The sequence below is a fragment of the Vespa crabro genome, chromosome 9 (genome assembly GCF_910589235.1).
Source record: "Vespa crabro chromosome 9, iyVesCrab1.2, whole genome shotgun sequence".
Lineage (NCBI taxonomy): Eukaryota > Metazoa > Arthropoda > Insecta > Hymenoptera > Vespidae > Vespa > Vespa crabro.
The window spans coordinates 2077501-2092500 of NC_060963.1; the positions used below are offsets into that span (position 1 = coordinate 2077501).

Genomic DNA, 15000 nt, shown 5'->3' on the forward strand with positions numbered 1-15000 from the left:
CCCATTGACGCCGAGACCCCCAAGTACCTTAAACACCCATAAAAACATTTTCGTGACCCCTTTCTCTCTCTCTCTCTCTCTCTCTCTCTCTCTCTGTGTCTCTCTCTCTCTCTTTTAATGTCAGACGAGGACGATACGGTAGCCCCATTCTCTCGAGTTCCGGCGACACGTAACCCTCCCTCCCCTTCTCCCCTCTCCCTCTCCCTCTCCCTCACCCCTCCATCCTCCCCGATCGATGACTATCGAAGGACCTTTCACGCTCGCACCTTAACAACCAATAAGCTTTGTTCCGTTCTTAGAAAGGATCTTGCAAATATCACATTCCTAATTATTCGAATCTTCGATGTCCGAAGAACCTGAGAAAGAATGAAAGCAACGATCCTTCGAACGTGCACGTGCACACTCGATTGGATCGATCGATCAATCAATATGACGATCATCGACCAATCATCGATTATTATAATTACTATTATTTCGAAAATAATAATTCTTATAAATCTCATCGATATTATTGCTTTTCTTTTCTTTTCTTTTTTTTTTTTTTTCTAAATACAAAATGATAGTAGTAGTAGTAGTAAGTTATTTACTTACTTACTTACTTACTTACTTACTTACTTACTTACTTACTTACTTACTTATCTAAAACTCGTTGGGAAAAAAAAAGTAAAATGCCCCCGTTCCGCGCGATTGAATTGAATGTCTGATTCGTTTGTAAAAAAAAAAAAGAGAGAGAGAGAGAGAGAGAAAAGTAAAAAAAAAAAAAAAAATGAAAAAGAAGCAGAAATGATCGATAAAAATAGTGACATTGATTACAGCCCGGTTCTCAATGGTGCGATTGTGGACGCGCGATATATAGTATTGGATTCGTGGCAAAGAAAAAGGTAAATACTCTCGAAGAGACAGATGTTCGCGCACGTGTTATTGCTGTTTGTTATTTTTCTATTTTCTTGGTGTAGAAAGAGATGTAATTAAAAAAAAAAAAAAAAAAAAAAAAAAAAAAAAAAAAAAAAAAAAAAAAAAAAGACAGAAAGAAAGAAAAAGAACAAGCATCATACACTCTTGGCTATAATTAAACGAATAGAGAGAGAGAGAGAGAGAGAGAGAGAGAGAGAGATCTAGAAAAAGTAATTATTAAATTAAATAATTGCATCTAATGTATATAAATGGTAACGAATGATGAAAGAAAAGATTAGGGACAAATCGTTAATATTAAATAATATTTTCTTTTTTTTATAAACCATCGAACTCGAACATTTCTCCTCGTTTCTCCTCCTCCTTTCTGTCATCCTCCTCTCACCACCACCCCCGCCACCCTCATTCTCACCTATAATGTTTTGCAAAAGTATAATTATATCTTGCACAAATTGATATAATTGAATTGAACAAATAATTGAAAAAAAAATAATCGAGTTAGAAAAAGTATGACATAATTGGCAAACGATTATTGATTGTTATTGTTCAACTCGTATATACACAAGTTTTGTAGAAACTATTGCATTGTCAATTCCAGCGTGAGGCATGCGAGTTATTAAAAGATTTAATAATTCGCATATAGAGAACATTTCGTGATATCGGAGAAGATAAAGGAAGAAGAAGAAGAGAAGAGAAAAGAAGAGAAGTAGAGTAGTTTCCTATAGATATTAGAGCCACGCCAGTAACAGTATAGAGTAGAGTAGAGCAGAGCAGAGCAGAGCAGAGCAGAGCAGAGCAGAGCAGAGCAGAGCAGAGCAGAGCAGAGTAGAGCAGACCAGAGCAGAGCAGAGCAGAGCAGAGCAGAGCAGAACGGAGCAGAACAGAGCAGAACAGCGGAGGCAGCAGTAGCAACAGCACGGCGTCGACGCAGAACGAAAAACCTTGGTTTCGCCCGTCGTCGCCGTCGCGAGCTGTATGTATCCCGAGCGGACGCACGAGGTCGTAGCGAATATACCCGAGCGATGAACGAACCTAAACGAAGTTAACCGAGTCATAGCGTAATCGGCCGAAGCACTAAGCTAGGTGGTGGGGTATCAAGAAGGCTCAGTGTCTCGGTTCAGTCGAGCCAGCGTCGTGGTTGGAATCGGTTTTGGGTGAGTGACGGGTACCGTCTCTCTCTCGGCGGGGAGGGGAGAGTAGAAACTCTCTCGCAGGTCGTTCCAAGGCAGCCGCTCTTTAATCGCGCGTACACGAGGTAGTCCAGTCGATGGTGGCCAGCTGCCGGAGTGAGGTTCAGTATCGCAGCTGCGCGTCTTTTCTCTCCTCCCCTCGCTCGCTTCTTTTCCTTTTTCTCTCTTTCTCCCTCCCTTCCTTTTCTTCTTCTTCTCCTCTCTCTCTCTCTCCCTCTTTCTTTCTTTCTCTCTTTCTCTCGAATACATATCTCATTGGTTATCCCTTTCCTCTCTTCCGACTTATCTTTGAGTCCTTTACCATTCTAGCGCACACTATCAATCCTCTTATATTAACCTATCATTCTCGTGTTACGCACGGCTCCATCTGAGATCTCTTTACCATCCTCATTCTCGTCCTCGTCCTCGTCTTTATCCTCGTCGTCGTAGTAGTCGTCGACGTCGTCGACGTCGTCGTCGTCGTTGTCGTCGTCGTCGTCGTCGTCGTCGTCGTCGTCGTCGTCATCGTCATCGTCATCGTCGTCGTCGTCCTCGTTTCCCGTCGCATCGCACGCAGTGGATTTCGCGACACGCGTCGCGAAATATTGTTCTTCTATCTCATTAGCAGAGCATTACTCCCGAGAATATTACCACTGAAATAGAAGAGCAAGGGAGAGTGAGAGAGAGAGAGAGAGAGAGAGAGAAACAACAGGCGAACAGACAGACAGAGGGTAGTATAACACAGTGAAAATGCGGTGGTTGGTGGTGGTGGTGGTAACGACAAGTGCAACACCGAAATAAAGAGAGTAAGAGAGATAGAGAAGGAAAGAAATAAAGAAAGAAAGACGAACAGTCTGGAAGCAGTCAGATAGAAAGAAAGAAAGAAAGGTGGGGCGTTGACGGAAGGAAAAAAAGAGGTAAGGAAAAGGAAGAGGAAAAAGATAAAAGTATACACTCTCGACGAACCGTATCCCCAAGGCGAGATTTATCATCGACAGGAGTAGTAGTGTTAGTTAGAGAAAAGGAGAAGGAGAAATCTACTGGTCGTCCTCGTCCCTTAAAAGGAAAAAGAAGGAGAAGTAAGTGTAGGAGAAGGAGAAGGAAGAGGAAGAGGAGGAGAGGAGGTGGCGGAGGAGGTGAAGGAGGAGCAGCAGAAGCAGCAGAGCCGTTTTTTAGCCTTTCGTTAGCCACAGCGGAAGTTATGACGGAGACGCGTGCTAGAGAAGGAAGTATTATCCGCGCGCATGTGTCCAGTGGGTTATAATAGTGAATACGAGGAAGTGGCCCTTGGAAATCTGGATAATTTGTTTTCTACATCTACGGGGCCTGAATTATCTCGTGTCAGGATGGCGCTCGCGCGGTACGTAGCCCTGTCTCTGTTCTTCATAGCCAGTGTTCTTCTTCTTCTTCTTCTTCTTGTTCTTCTCTTCCGTCTCCTCTTCTCCTCCTGTGCCTTCGTTGGCCTTCGTTCATTCTGCGAGGGCAGGGCCTCTTGAAACCCCCCACCCACCCCTCGTCCACCCCCACCTTTAACCTCCCCAGCCCCTCACCCAGCCCTTCCGTCCCCGAGCAACTCCTCCTCCTTCGACTACTCCCCTATCCCTTACATACCTACCTACCTACCTACCTACCTACCTACCTACCTACCTACCTAAGCATCTACCCACCTACCCTCTTCTCGATCGCGCTCGAAACTTCACGCGTCACGCCTCTTATGTACTACAATCGAAAGAAACAAAACTTTTTTTTATTCTTCCTTTCTTTTCTTTGTTTTATGTTTTTTTTCTCTTTATTTTTTTTATTTTCTTTTTTCTCTTTTCTTTTCCCCCTCTCCTCACCCACACAGACACACTGTGTGTACTTGCTTGCTTACTTACTTAGTTACTTAATTACTTACTTACTTACTTACTTACTTACTTACTTATTTAGTCACTTACTTACCCCGTCGTTGTTGTATGTTTTGTTTTTCCTCGCTTCACTTCACTTCGCTTCGCTTCACTTTACTTTTCCTTTCCCTTTCCCTTTCCCTTTCCTTTATCGTGTTCACCTTTGATACATGTATATATGTACGTATGTATATATGTATGTATGTATACGAGAGAAGAAGTTACTTTAACGAATATCGGATTTATCGTTCGAGTGGGTTGGAGGGAGGGCAGTTGGGATAGGTGATAACACCTAATCGAGAACTCGTCGTCGCACTATTGTTACTATTTTCAAATTGTCCCGAGGATATTTTAAAACGTGTGATGAGAACTATCATTCACTCTTTACTCGATCGTAATTGCAAATTTTTTCCTACCTCGTAAAAATATAGTAAGTAAGAGTATAGTTTTAATGATAATGGAACGTACAATGACATAGTAATGGTTCCGTCGAGAGATTAGCAGCGGTGGTTCGATAGACGGTCAACGACCGGTCCTGCTGCAAATATACCGTCCTCTTCTATGTGTCATGCGTGTTCTCGCTCTTTCTCTCTCTCTCTCTCTCTCTCTCTCTCTCTCTCTCTCTCTGTATCTCGTTCTCTGGTTTATATATACATATGTGTGTGCGTATGTGTATATGCATGTATATATGTATATACATATATATGTATATGTGTACGTATGTAATGTCTTCTTGTCTATGCGCACTAGTTCTCAACCGAAATGAAAAGGGATGATGAAGGGTGAGGAAAAGGGAAGCTCGGTTTTCGGTGATCGAATTAATTCCGCAGCCATTGTTCATCCTTCTCTCTCTCGCTCTCTCTCTCCCTCTCTCTCTCTCTCTCCCTCTCTCTCTCTCTCTCTCTCTCTCCCTCTCTCTCTCTCTCTCCCTCTCTCTCTCTCTCTCTCTCTCTCTTCTGTTTCCTTATACTCATAACTCGGAACTAAGTTCTTGGTCAAGTCCGACTGTGGTTGTTGCTGCTCACTATACGAAGAACCGAACGGCGCAAGGTTAATACACCTTTTTATGTCGAGTCCAGCCTTTTAACGGATGCGGGCTCCGTCATGGTTCGACGATTTGCTTTCATGCGAATGCATTTGACCCTGAATGCTATTCCGTTGGAATTTGAAAGATGAAAACACGTTCTTCCGCGGTCTTGTACTTTGTAACATCTCTTTATATCTATTCCCCTATCTCTATCTTTTACTTCTATACTTTTATTCAACTTTTTTCATTTTCTTCCCAAATATTTTCTCGATTCGATTGGATCAATATTTAAGGGAATAAACATATATATATATATATATATATATATATATAAGCAGAGAGAGAGAGAGAGAGAGATAAAGATTAAAAAAAAGAGAAACATATATTTGTTATTTTCGTACTAAAGATAAATTTTGATACTAGACATTGTATTTATTGTTACAACTTAAAACGATACGTACCGATTTAGGAACGGTATTACTAACATGGAATACCGTAGGAAGCCGATAAAATTTGAAATTCAAAAGCTCTTGCAAGGAAACGACTGACTTAGAGGACGATCGATCGATCGATCTAAGTGTAATCGTTTCTTTTCTACAGATAAACCAGGAACGTAACAAAATGGTTAAGCTAAGTTAGCCAGTCGGTTAGCTATTCAACTCGCTGGCTGGCTGGCTGGTTTGCTTGCTTGCTTGCTTGCTTGCTTGCTAGATAGCTTGCTTGCTAGCTTGCTACTTTGCTAGCTTCTTATATACGGTCACTTCGTGACGAGACTTAACGATTAGAATTTTCTTTCGATCTGTAGACTAGAGGTGAAGCCAGCCCTTCTATTGGTCGACGTTTCCTTTACCGATCGGGTAATGCGATCGCACGTACAGCGTTCAAAGTCAACGTGCCATGAGTGAACATTTCCCATAACCATAAGGAATAAAACACGAATAGAAAAAGAAAAAAAAAAATATATATATATATATATATATACATAATAAAAATAAGAATTGTAGATAGTTTTCAAAGTACTTAACTATCTCTCTATCTGTCTCTCTTTTATTTTATAACCTTCATCGTTATCATGAAACTGTGGAACACGGTTTCCTAGGATGGAGACTATCTCCATCTCTCTCTATCTCTCTCTCTGTCTCCTCCACATCGTATTACACCTTAGGCGTTAGTCAGTTTACCTACTTCCTGTTGGCTCACAGCAGCGCGCTATCGTTCAAAGTGGTGAATCACGAAGACTATAAATGTATGATGAGCTACTTCTCGTATCAAACTCAAAGTGCGAATAGAGCAGCCTGCCTTCCTTCCTTCCTTCCCTCCCTCCCTCTCTCGCGCTTCCCCACCCCTTCTCTTTCCCCCTTTTTTCTCCCACCATTCATCGAGTAATCGCTCGATCACTGTATCTTCATTTATGTCCTTGACATTGTTGTCAATAAGTGACTCTTGAAAATAATTAAAAAAAAAAAAAAACTCGTTAAGTAGTTCGGAACGTAGATCGTAAGTCCGATGAAAAATTATCACGTACGGATACAATGGATCGTCCTTATACAACTACAAAAACGACTATGACAATGTCGATGACGATGACGGCGATGTTTTATTACATCGCTTCGGCCGGGCGTTGTTGTGCACGTTTTCTGTTAACTTCCGTCGTCGTCGTCGTCGTCGTAGTCTCTCTCTCTCTCTCTCTCTCTCTTTCTCTCTTCTACTGTGCCGATAATAGCGGATGTTGTGTAACGACATAGAAAACGTTTTTAAAGATAACTCGGCCTTCGGCAATTTAAGAAAAGTCGGTGAGCCTTTACACTGCTACTGTCACTATTATTACTATTATTATTGTTACTATTGCTATTACTATTATCGTTACCAACACTACTACTACTACTGCGATACGTGCATATACTTAATCAATTTGTATAATATATATATATATATATATATATTTATATATATATATATATATTTGAATTAATTAAAATATTCAGTTTTCTTCGAATTAAATACGGAATAAATACGAATTAAATATCGAATTAAATTTACGAAGAACGATCATATCGGTCTATCCTAATATATGTATGTATGTATGTATGTATTTATGCATTTATATATCTACGTTTGTATATGTTAATGTATAAACAATTTTCTCGTTCGATTTCTACTGAGAAGTATCGTAAATACTTACATTACTTGATAATGATGACTAATTCAACAATGTATAATATCTAATTCAACGAACTAACAGCGGCTCGAAAATCTTGCAACCATGATTTTGAGCCGATAGCGGTTTATGATTTATAATACTCCTTTAACAATCTGCTCTATAATAATAATAATAATAATAATAATAATAATAATAATTATTATTATTATTATTATTATTATTATTAATGGCAAATTAAATAACAACGTATATAATATACGTGCTTGCATTATATTTAAGAAGAAAAAGAAGAAGAAAAAAACGGGAGCGGTATTATCCCAGTATTTTAGAACATCCTCTATGATACTGATCTGTCTCTGTGTTTCTTTATCTATGTATATATATATATATATATATATGTATATATGTGCACGTGCGTGTGCATACGTATGCATTTTCATTATGATCTTACTAATGATGAAGATAATACACTTTGAGATGTTAAATCTTTATTTCACGTATAACGTTTCATCGGAATATTTCATTTTGTGTTTCATTCAAGAGGAATCATTGTTGTCCTCTTTTCAAAAAGAAAAAAAAAAAAAAAGAAAAAGAATTAGAAAAGACAAAGAAAGAAAAAAAAAGGGAAGAATTTACTTGCCTCTTCCCTTCCACCCTACCTACCCCCCTCCCCCCCCCGCCAGCCCCCACCAATTCGAAAATTAAAAAATTATCGTTAATAATGATGTTGGTCGATCGATCATCATTATATTGTGTAGTCGTAGATAATCAACATGGCGTTAAGTGAATCGGAAAAGCCCGTCGACCTTGCCCGACGTTATCGTAATACTGCGCGCCATCGTTTATTCTTTTTCCTTTTTTCTTTTATTTTATTTTTTTTCTTTTTTTTTTCTTTTTCTCCCTTTTCTTTTTTTTTTTTTTTTTTTTTTTTTTTTGCTGACAACATTAGTGCACACACGCACACGCACGCTAAGGTAGAAATTGTATTCGGTGTCGGTGTCCTTTATTCCGGTAACAGCTGACCTAGCATTGTTATCACATCGTGCACTCCTTTCCTCTCTTCCACCAATTCTCTCTCTTTCTCTCTCTTTCTCTTTCATGTTTTTTCATACAGACGGAAAAATCCTCGTAGAGATCGTTCGTTTTATTACATCTAATCTTCGTCGTTTTATCAATTTGATCTTACACTCCACTCCCTCTCTTTCTCTCTCTCTCTCTCTCTCTCTCACTCACTCTTTCTTTTTCTTTCTCAAAAGAAGTAAAAAAAAAAGTAAAAAAAAAAAAAAAAGAAAGAAAGAAGAAAAAGAGAAAATAATCGATTAGATCGCATTAGAGTTTGTCGATTATCTGAACAACTACGTTAATAACAGCTTGACCGATAAAACGATGGTCATATACATATATACATATGTGTATATATATATGTATGTATGCATATATATATATATATATATATATATATATATATATATATGAATACATATATCATGTACGCTCAGGTTCCTCGGATAAGTCGTATTATAGACCAAAACAGTGTTTCTCAACCTATGAGGCCCAGTCGCTCATATATCGGGGCCATTGTTATATATTTAACAGCAGGTCCCAAATAAAAGTGTTACCTGATTTGATAGACATGATATTTCCTATCTTACGACAAAAATGAGAAAAATGATTGGTATTCTTGCGAATTTATAATAAACTCGATTGTTATCAGTAACGGTCTCGTATCATTGAAATAAATTGAGTTATACAAACTGACGTAGTTCATAATCGAGGTTCTTAAGATTGAGAATTGCTTGAAGAAAAAAAAAAAAAAAAAGAAAAAAGAAAAATTAAAGAGAGAGAGGAGACATTTGGGGGCTGGCTTACAACATTCCAAACGATAAAAAGAATATATGTCAAGTATACGCAGTGCAATAAAGATTGAGAAACTCTGTTCTCTAGACGATCAAATTTCGAGGTTGGGTATATTCAGGGTGTGCGAGAAAAAGACGCGCCGTCAGGCACGTCCATTGATTGTATTATCAATTACGAAGTATGGGTATTATTATACATCATAAAGAGAAAGAGAGAGGGGGAAGAAGGGGGCAGTAGTGGGGAGGATGGTAGGGAAGGGAGGAAGATAAAAAAAAGCGAGGCCAATCGATGATGTCCGTCCAGTATGTGCCACTCGATGAAATAGAGCCAAGCACAAAGGACGATAGATGTTATATTCACCATATTACATACACATATGCTCGATATTACAAGGTGATGAGCGTACGTGAGAATGTAAAAGATAGAGATAGAGAGAGATAGATAGATAGAGATAAAGAGAGAAATATAGAAGAGTGGAGTAGGCTTGAAAGTGAGGTAGGGGTGCAACGTTCATCAGGGCTGGGGAACAGGGTGTCAAAGAAAAGGAAAAAGAAGCTCCGTCATAGGTCGGTCGGTCGGTTGGTCGATCGATCGGTTGGGCGGTTGGGTCGGTTGGTCGGTCGGTCGATCGGTCGGTCGGTCGGTCGATGGTTGTCTCTTTTTTAGGGTTCGTTTTCTTTCTTCACGTTGTCCGTGTCTCCCTTCTTCTCAACAGAACAAACTCTGCCTTGGCTGCCTTCAGCTGTAAGGAGGGTATAGGTGAGTAGCGAGTTCCACGGAATGCAAAACTCGCTGAAGGTTTCTCTAAGGGAGCCACGACGACTTCCACGAAACGTCCTTGCTCGATGGAACAACTTTTTCTTCTTCTTCTTCTGCCTCTTCATCTTCTTCTTCTTCTTCTTCGTATTTGCCCCTTCTCTGTTCTACTCTTTACTTTCAAATCTTTCCATCTCTCTCTCTCTCTCTCTCTTTCTCTCCTTTTCTCGTGCTAACACGTTTTTTTTCTTTCTTTTTTTTTCTTGGTCGTTTACTGGCTTCTCTCCTTACTCATAGTCTACTCTTTTTCTTTCTTTCTTTCTTTCTTTCTTTCTTTCTTTCTTTCTTTCCTTCCTTCCTTCTTTCTTCCTCTCTTTTTTAACAGATTTTAGGGATGTCTTCAAAGAAATTTTACTCCTATCTTCCCCTCAATCCCTCTCGTCCAAAGTGCCATCATTATCCCCTCTTTTTTTTACTACTCCCACATATCTCGTGTCCCTTCTTCTTCTTTCTCGTGTTCGAGACTGAAACAAATATATACGGAACAATCTCGTGGAACTTTCGTTCCTCTTTAGGTTTTCCTTATTGGATAAAACGTTTCAGAAATTCTTTTTATTCGTTCCTCATAAGCCCCGGCTCTGAGTTGCAAGAAAGATATATGGAGTCTTCCTACGATGTTCTTTGTTCTCACGCGATATATATTCTTCCGGGACGGTGCAATGAACGTTCTAAAGATGGAAAGGGCCGGGGGATGAACTCGTTCTTTTTTCATTCTCATCTTCTTTTAATTTTTAATTCTTTATTTTTAATTATTAATTTTTATTACCACTTGAACTTGAAGCTTTTCGAAAGATTATCATCATCATCATCATCATCGTCGTCATCATCATCATCATTGTCGTCATCATCATCATCATCATCATCATCTCTCTTTTTATCTTTCTCTTACTCTTTTACTTCGCGGAATAAATTAATTAAATTTGATTATGAGTACTCGTTCTCGATTGGTTGTTCACTTTTTATTTTTTACTTTTTTTTTTCTTTTTTTCTTTTTTTTTTTTTTTTTTTTTGTTATTCTACATCTGATCACGAAATTATCGTTCATTAACTTAATTCAAATTTCATTCGGAAGTAATTAATAAATTAAGGGTAAAGGATAACGGGGATGGAACATTCTATTTTAAGAAAATTATTGATGGCAATGGCGATGTTGGTTCTTATAAAGGGTATACTTTTTAAATTGACGGTCATTATTAGGGTAAGCCAAAAAAGAAACGATAAGAAGAATTGATTTATTGCAACGTCGTCGTGTTCTTCCAACATAGTAGTCCCATGACCGCAGTCTTTGCCGCAGCTTCTAAGAAAGGAAGACTTTTTGAAAAGGGACCTTCGGACTATATGCCTTTTGGAATTTCTCCAACCTCGGTTTAAGAGCCAGAACTATCTTTTTTTCTTCTTCTTTTTCTTTTTCTTTTTTTTCTTTTTTTACGTCCTTTTTCTTTTCTTTCTTTTTTTTTTTTTTATACCCTCTCTCTCTCTCTATTTCTATTTCTACTTCTATCTCTATTTCTATCTCTATTTCTATCTCTCTGTTTCCCTTAGTCGATAAAGGCTAACATCAACAGCAGTAGTAGCAAGTGATACGGTGGTAGTAATATATGGTATAAAAAGCTAACTCGATCTCTCTTTCTCTTTCTCTCTTTCTCTACGTCGTATTCCGCGGAAAGTTTCGTCCTCCTTTAATTAACCCGAATTGAACTTTGAACTGTGAACGAAAGCATGGGCGTTCGTTTCATGCTGTTGCCTTCGTTAAGTCGATACCACAAATCAAACGAACACGAAAAATTTCATACACATATATATATACATATATACATACATACATATGCATATATCTATTTCCTTTGATTCATAGTCATCGTATGGAGCATTATAGAAAAAAAAGGGGAAAAAAAGAAAAAGAAAAAAGGAAAAAGAAAAAGAAACTGTAGAGAAGAAATTTCCGAAAGTTAAAGTAATGATTTGTAGTAATCATTTCAGATAAAAGAGTATCGACGAGAATATTCCAACGAATGATTAGAAGTTTTTTTTTTTTTTATCATACTTGTAGGGTCTTAAGTTCCTCTTCTCTCTCTTTCTCTCTCTCTCTCTCTCTCTCTCTCTCTCTCTCTCTCTCTCTCTCTCTCTCTCTCTTTGTTTCTCTTTCACTCTGGCAGTTTCTCTGTCTTTTCTCTACAAGCTCGGTTAATATCCCTGGCAAAAGAGGGAGGAGGGATTGAAGCACTCTCGCTCCCTATATTCTGACTCGTTTTGCCACAGCCACGGCAGGGCCAGTGCCCTGGTACGTGGGATATACCGGACGACCTTGGGCCTCACGGCCAATTTGCGAGGTCCGCTCCCTCCAGATGGGCCCTTACAGCTCAGGTCTTCTTATTAGTCGGGAAGGAGTTCGAGCCAAGAGTTGTATATATGTACGTATGTATGTATGTATGTATGTATGTATGTATGTATGTCTCTATGTATGTGTGTATGTACGTTTATAAAAGAGTTAAAAAGAAAGAGAGAGAAAGAAGTACAAAGTTTTAGTCGTTGAGAAACAACACTTTAGCTCTGTCTCACGACAGTTACGTAAATTCTTTCGATTACTTGTAAATATATATATATATATATATATATATAGTCTCGTACGTATACTTACGTACATATACATATACATATGTATGTACATGCATACTTGGAATAAGATGGAACGCGTTAAACGTTATTTGTCTTTCTTATTCGCGTTGCTTGACAGATACTACATGCTATGTGTCACGTTGTCGTTGTCGTCGAATCGTGGAAAAAAGAAGAAAAAGGAAAAAAAAAAAAAAAGAAAGAAATCAGTTCGATACTTGGAAACAACAGGATTGACCGAAAGGTGATGGTAGTAGTGTGGGCGATGATAGTGATGATGAAGGTGGTTGTGGTGGTGGTGGTGGTGGTGGCGTGTTGAACGTGATGTGTTAGACATAACCTTTTCCTCCTCCTCGTTCTCCTCCACCTCCTCCTTCACCACCTTCTCATCCACCTTCTTCTTCTCTCTTCCTCTTTCTCCAACAGCTCCTCCTCATCACGCGCAAGCACACGTTCCTTCGAAGACTACGCGGAAGCAAAGAGTCTTCATGCGAATACGAGCATGAGCACACGTTCTCCGTTGTCTTGCGTTTCTCATTCGCTTTTACATAATAAAGAAAGGTGAATCGATCGAACGTTAATCACGTGTATGGTATTAATGACATTGATAGAACGTGCTCTGAGTATCGGTCAGCATAATTTCTTTCTTTTGTATATTTTTCTTTACTTTTTTTCTTTACTTTTCTTTTCCTTTCCTTTTTTGTGTACCCGTACGACCCTGAAGTAAAATGGAGGAGATGGAAGAGTAACAGGAGAAAGAAAGGAATGGATGTTGTGCTGTTACGATGAGACTTTCGAATAATTATTAATGGTTGATCTCTTCCCCCTTTTTCTCTCTCTCTCTCTCTCTCTTTTTCTCTTTTCGTTGTTGAAGAAATCTATAAAGGAACCTTGAATGAATCTTACAAGGTAGTTTACTTTGCTGATATCACTCAACGAACACTATGGATCTCTTATGTTAAACTTATTGTTGTCAATCATTATTCGTTCATCATTTGCACTGTTATATATATGTCCTAGAGTATGAGAGAGACAGAGACAACTTTGACGCGTACAAAACACACACACACATACACATAAAGTCAAGTCATAACGGCCTTGAAGAGAGTTAGCCTTTGTCTTATCACGCTCAGCTCTTGGTAAGCGTCAGCCTTGACTTCTCTTTAACTTTTCTCGCGTTCGCTATAGTATAGACATATAGTTGTCACTGTCGTCGTTTTCGTCGTCTTCAATGTTCTCTACTACTGACTTTTTTCTTTCTTTCTTCTTCTTTCTACTTCTTTTTTCTTTCATTATAATCTGACTCAATTTTAGTTTACTCTAGTAAATTGTATGTCCGGTATGTCCGATTCATTCATTGGACATTCGTCCTCTTATTTTCTAACCGGGTAAAAATTTTTGCTGATTAAAAAAAGTGATAAATTCGCTTTTTTTCTATTTTTTCTTTTTGGAGGGCGGAGGGAGGGTTACTATAAAGACGATTAAAAAATCTCATTATTATATATTGGCTTTCTCGTAAAATTTGCCAAAGGACAATGGTAGATAGAGTGGGAAAAGTATTTCAGAAGGGACAAACTCGTAGAGACATCAACGGAGGATATTCTTTTCCTTTCTCCTCTTCGACCTCATCCTCCTCGGCCTCCTTCTCTTCTTTCGTAGATGCCTCGTCCGTCGTTACCTGAAACTCGTGGTTTCCTCTTCGGTATTATTCTCTTGGATACTGAAAGAGGGAGGGCACACCGAAGGGAGAGAGTTGTAAAGCGAGATCATCGACTGAAATTCAAAACCGGATGACGCCTGACACTACCGGCTGACTGTTTGCCTGCCTGTTCTTTGCCTGTTTGCCTGCCTTTGCTTGCTTGCTTACTTGCTTGCTTGCCTGCCTGCCTGCCTGCCTGCCTGCTAGCTACCTGGCAACTCCTCAATAATAAAAAATTTCACTGGCAGTTAACCGCGATTTGACTTTGAGTAAAATGCCGCCTAAACGCCACCTAAAATGACACACCTAAAACGCGTCCGAGAATGAATATAAATGCTTGCCGTTTAAAATTTCCTTGGATAATAACGTAGAACAATCCAATTGCCACTTTAAAGGCATTCAATGCCACAGATGGTTCGATCATGGAACAAGAAAACGAACAGTCCACGTAACCGACAAACACATTCTATCTGTGTATTATTTGTTTAGTATTCCGCAGTCAAAGGTATTGAGAATTTAGTTACGATATAATGTTAAGAGAAGAGAGAGACTAAAGAGAAAAATGGAAGAAGAAGAGGGGGAGGAAAAAAAAAAGAAAACAGAAGAAGAGAAAGAAGAAGATCGATTAAAGAAAAATCGAAGGTTATTGAAAATCGAGGAACACGTGATGTCTTTCCTCCTTCTTTTTTTGGACAACAAATCAAACAAGGATAACAAAAAAAATAGCAGTGAGATATACGTAGATACACGAGAAGTACGTAAGGAAGGGATGAGAAGGAAGTCTCAGAAAGAGGGGAATTTTTTTTTTTTTTTTTTTCGAACAAAACTTAGCTCGAAAAAATAGAGAGAGGGGATAGGAT

General features: G+C 38.7%; 1 protein-coding gene across 7 annotated transcripts in view; it reads left to right on the forward strand.

Annotated features, from left to right (window-relative positions):
* The window catches only part of LOC124427052 (protein roadkill), an 85852-nt gene that overhangs the window by 55952 nt on the left and 14900 nt on the right, over positions 1 to 15000 (forward strand). Inside the window, exons 1-2 of one of the 7 annotated variants that reach the window (XM_046969498.1) lie at positions 1922 to 2203; positions 2710 to 3441. The exons of 5 other annotated variants lie outside the window; for them this stretch is intronic. In XM_046969498.1, the coding sequence (XP_046825454.1) occupies positions 3326 to 3441 (116 nt within the window). In that variant the 5' untranslated portion in view covers positions 1922 to 2203; positions 2710 to 3325. Of the gene's footprint in view, positions 1 to 1921; positions 3442 to 15000 lie in introns of those variants that run through there. One more of the 7 variants, XM_046969499.1, reaches the window with a different exon arrangement.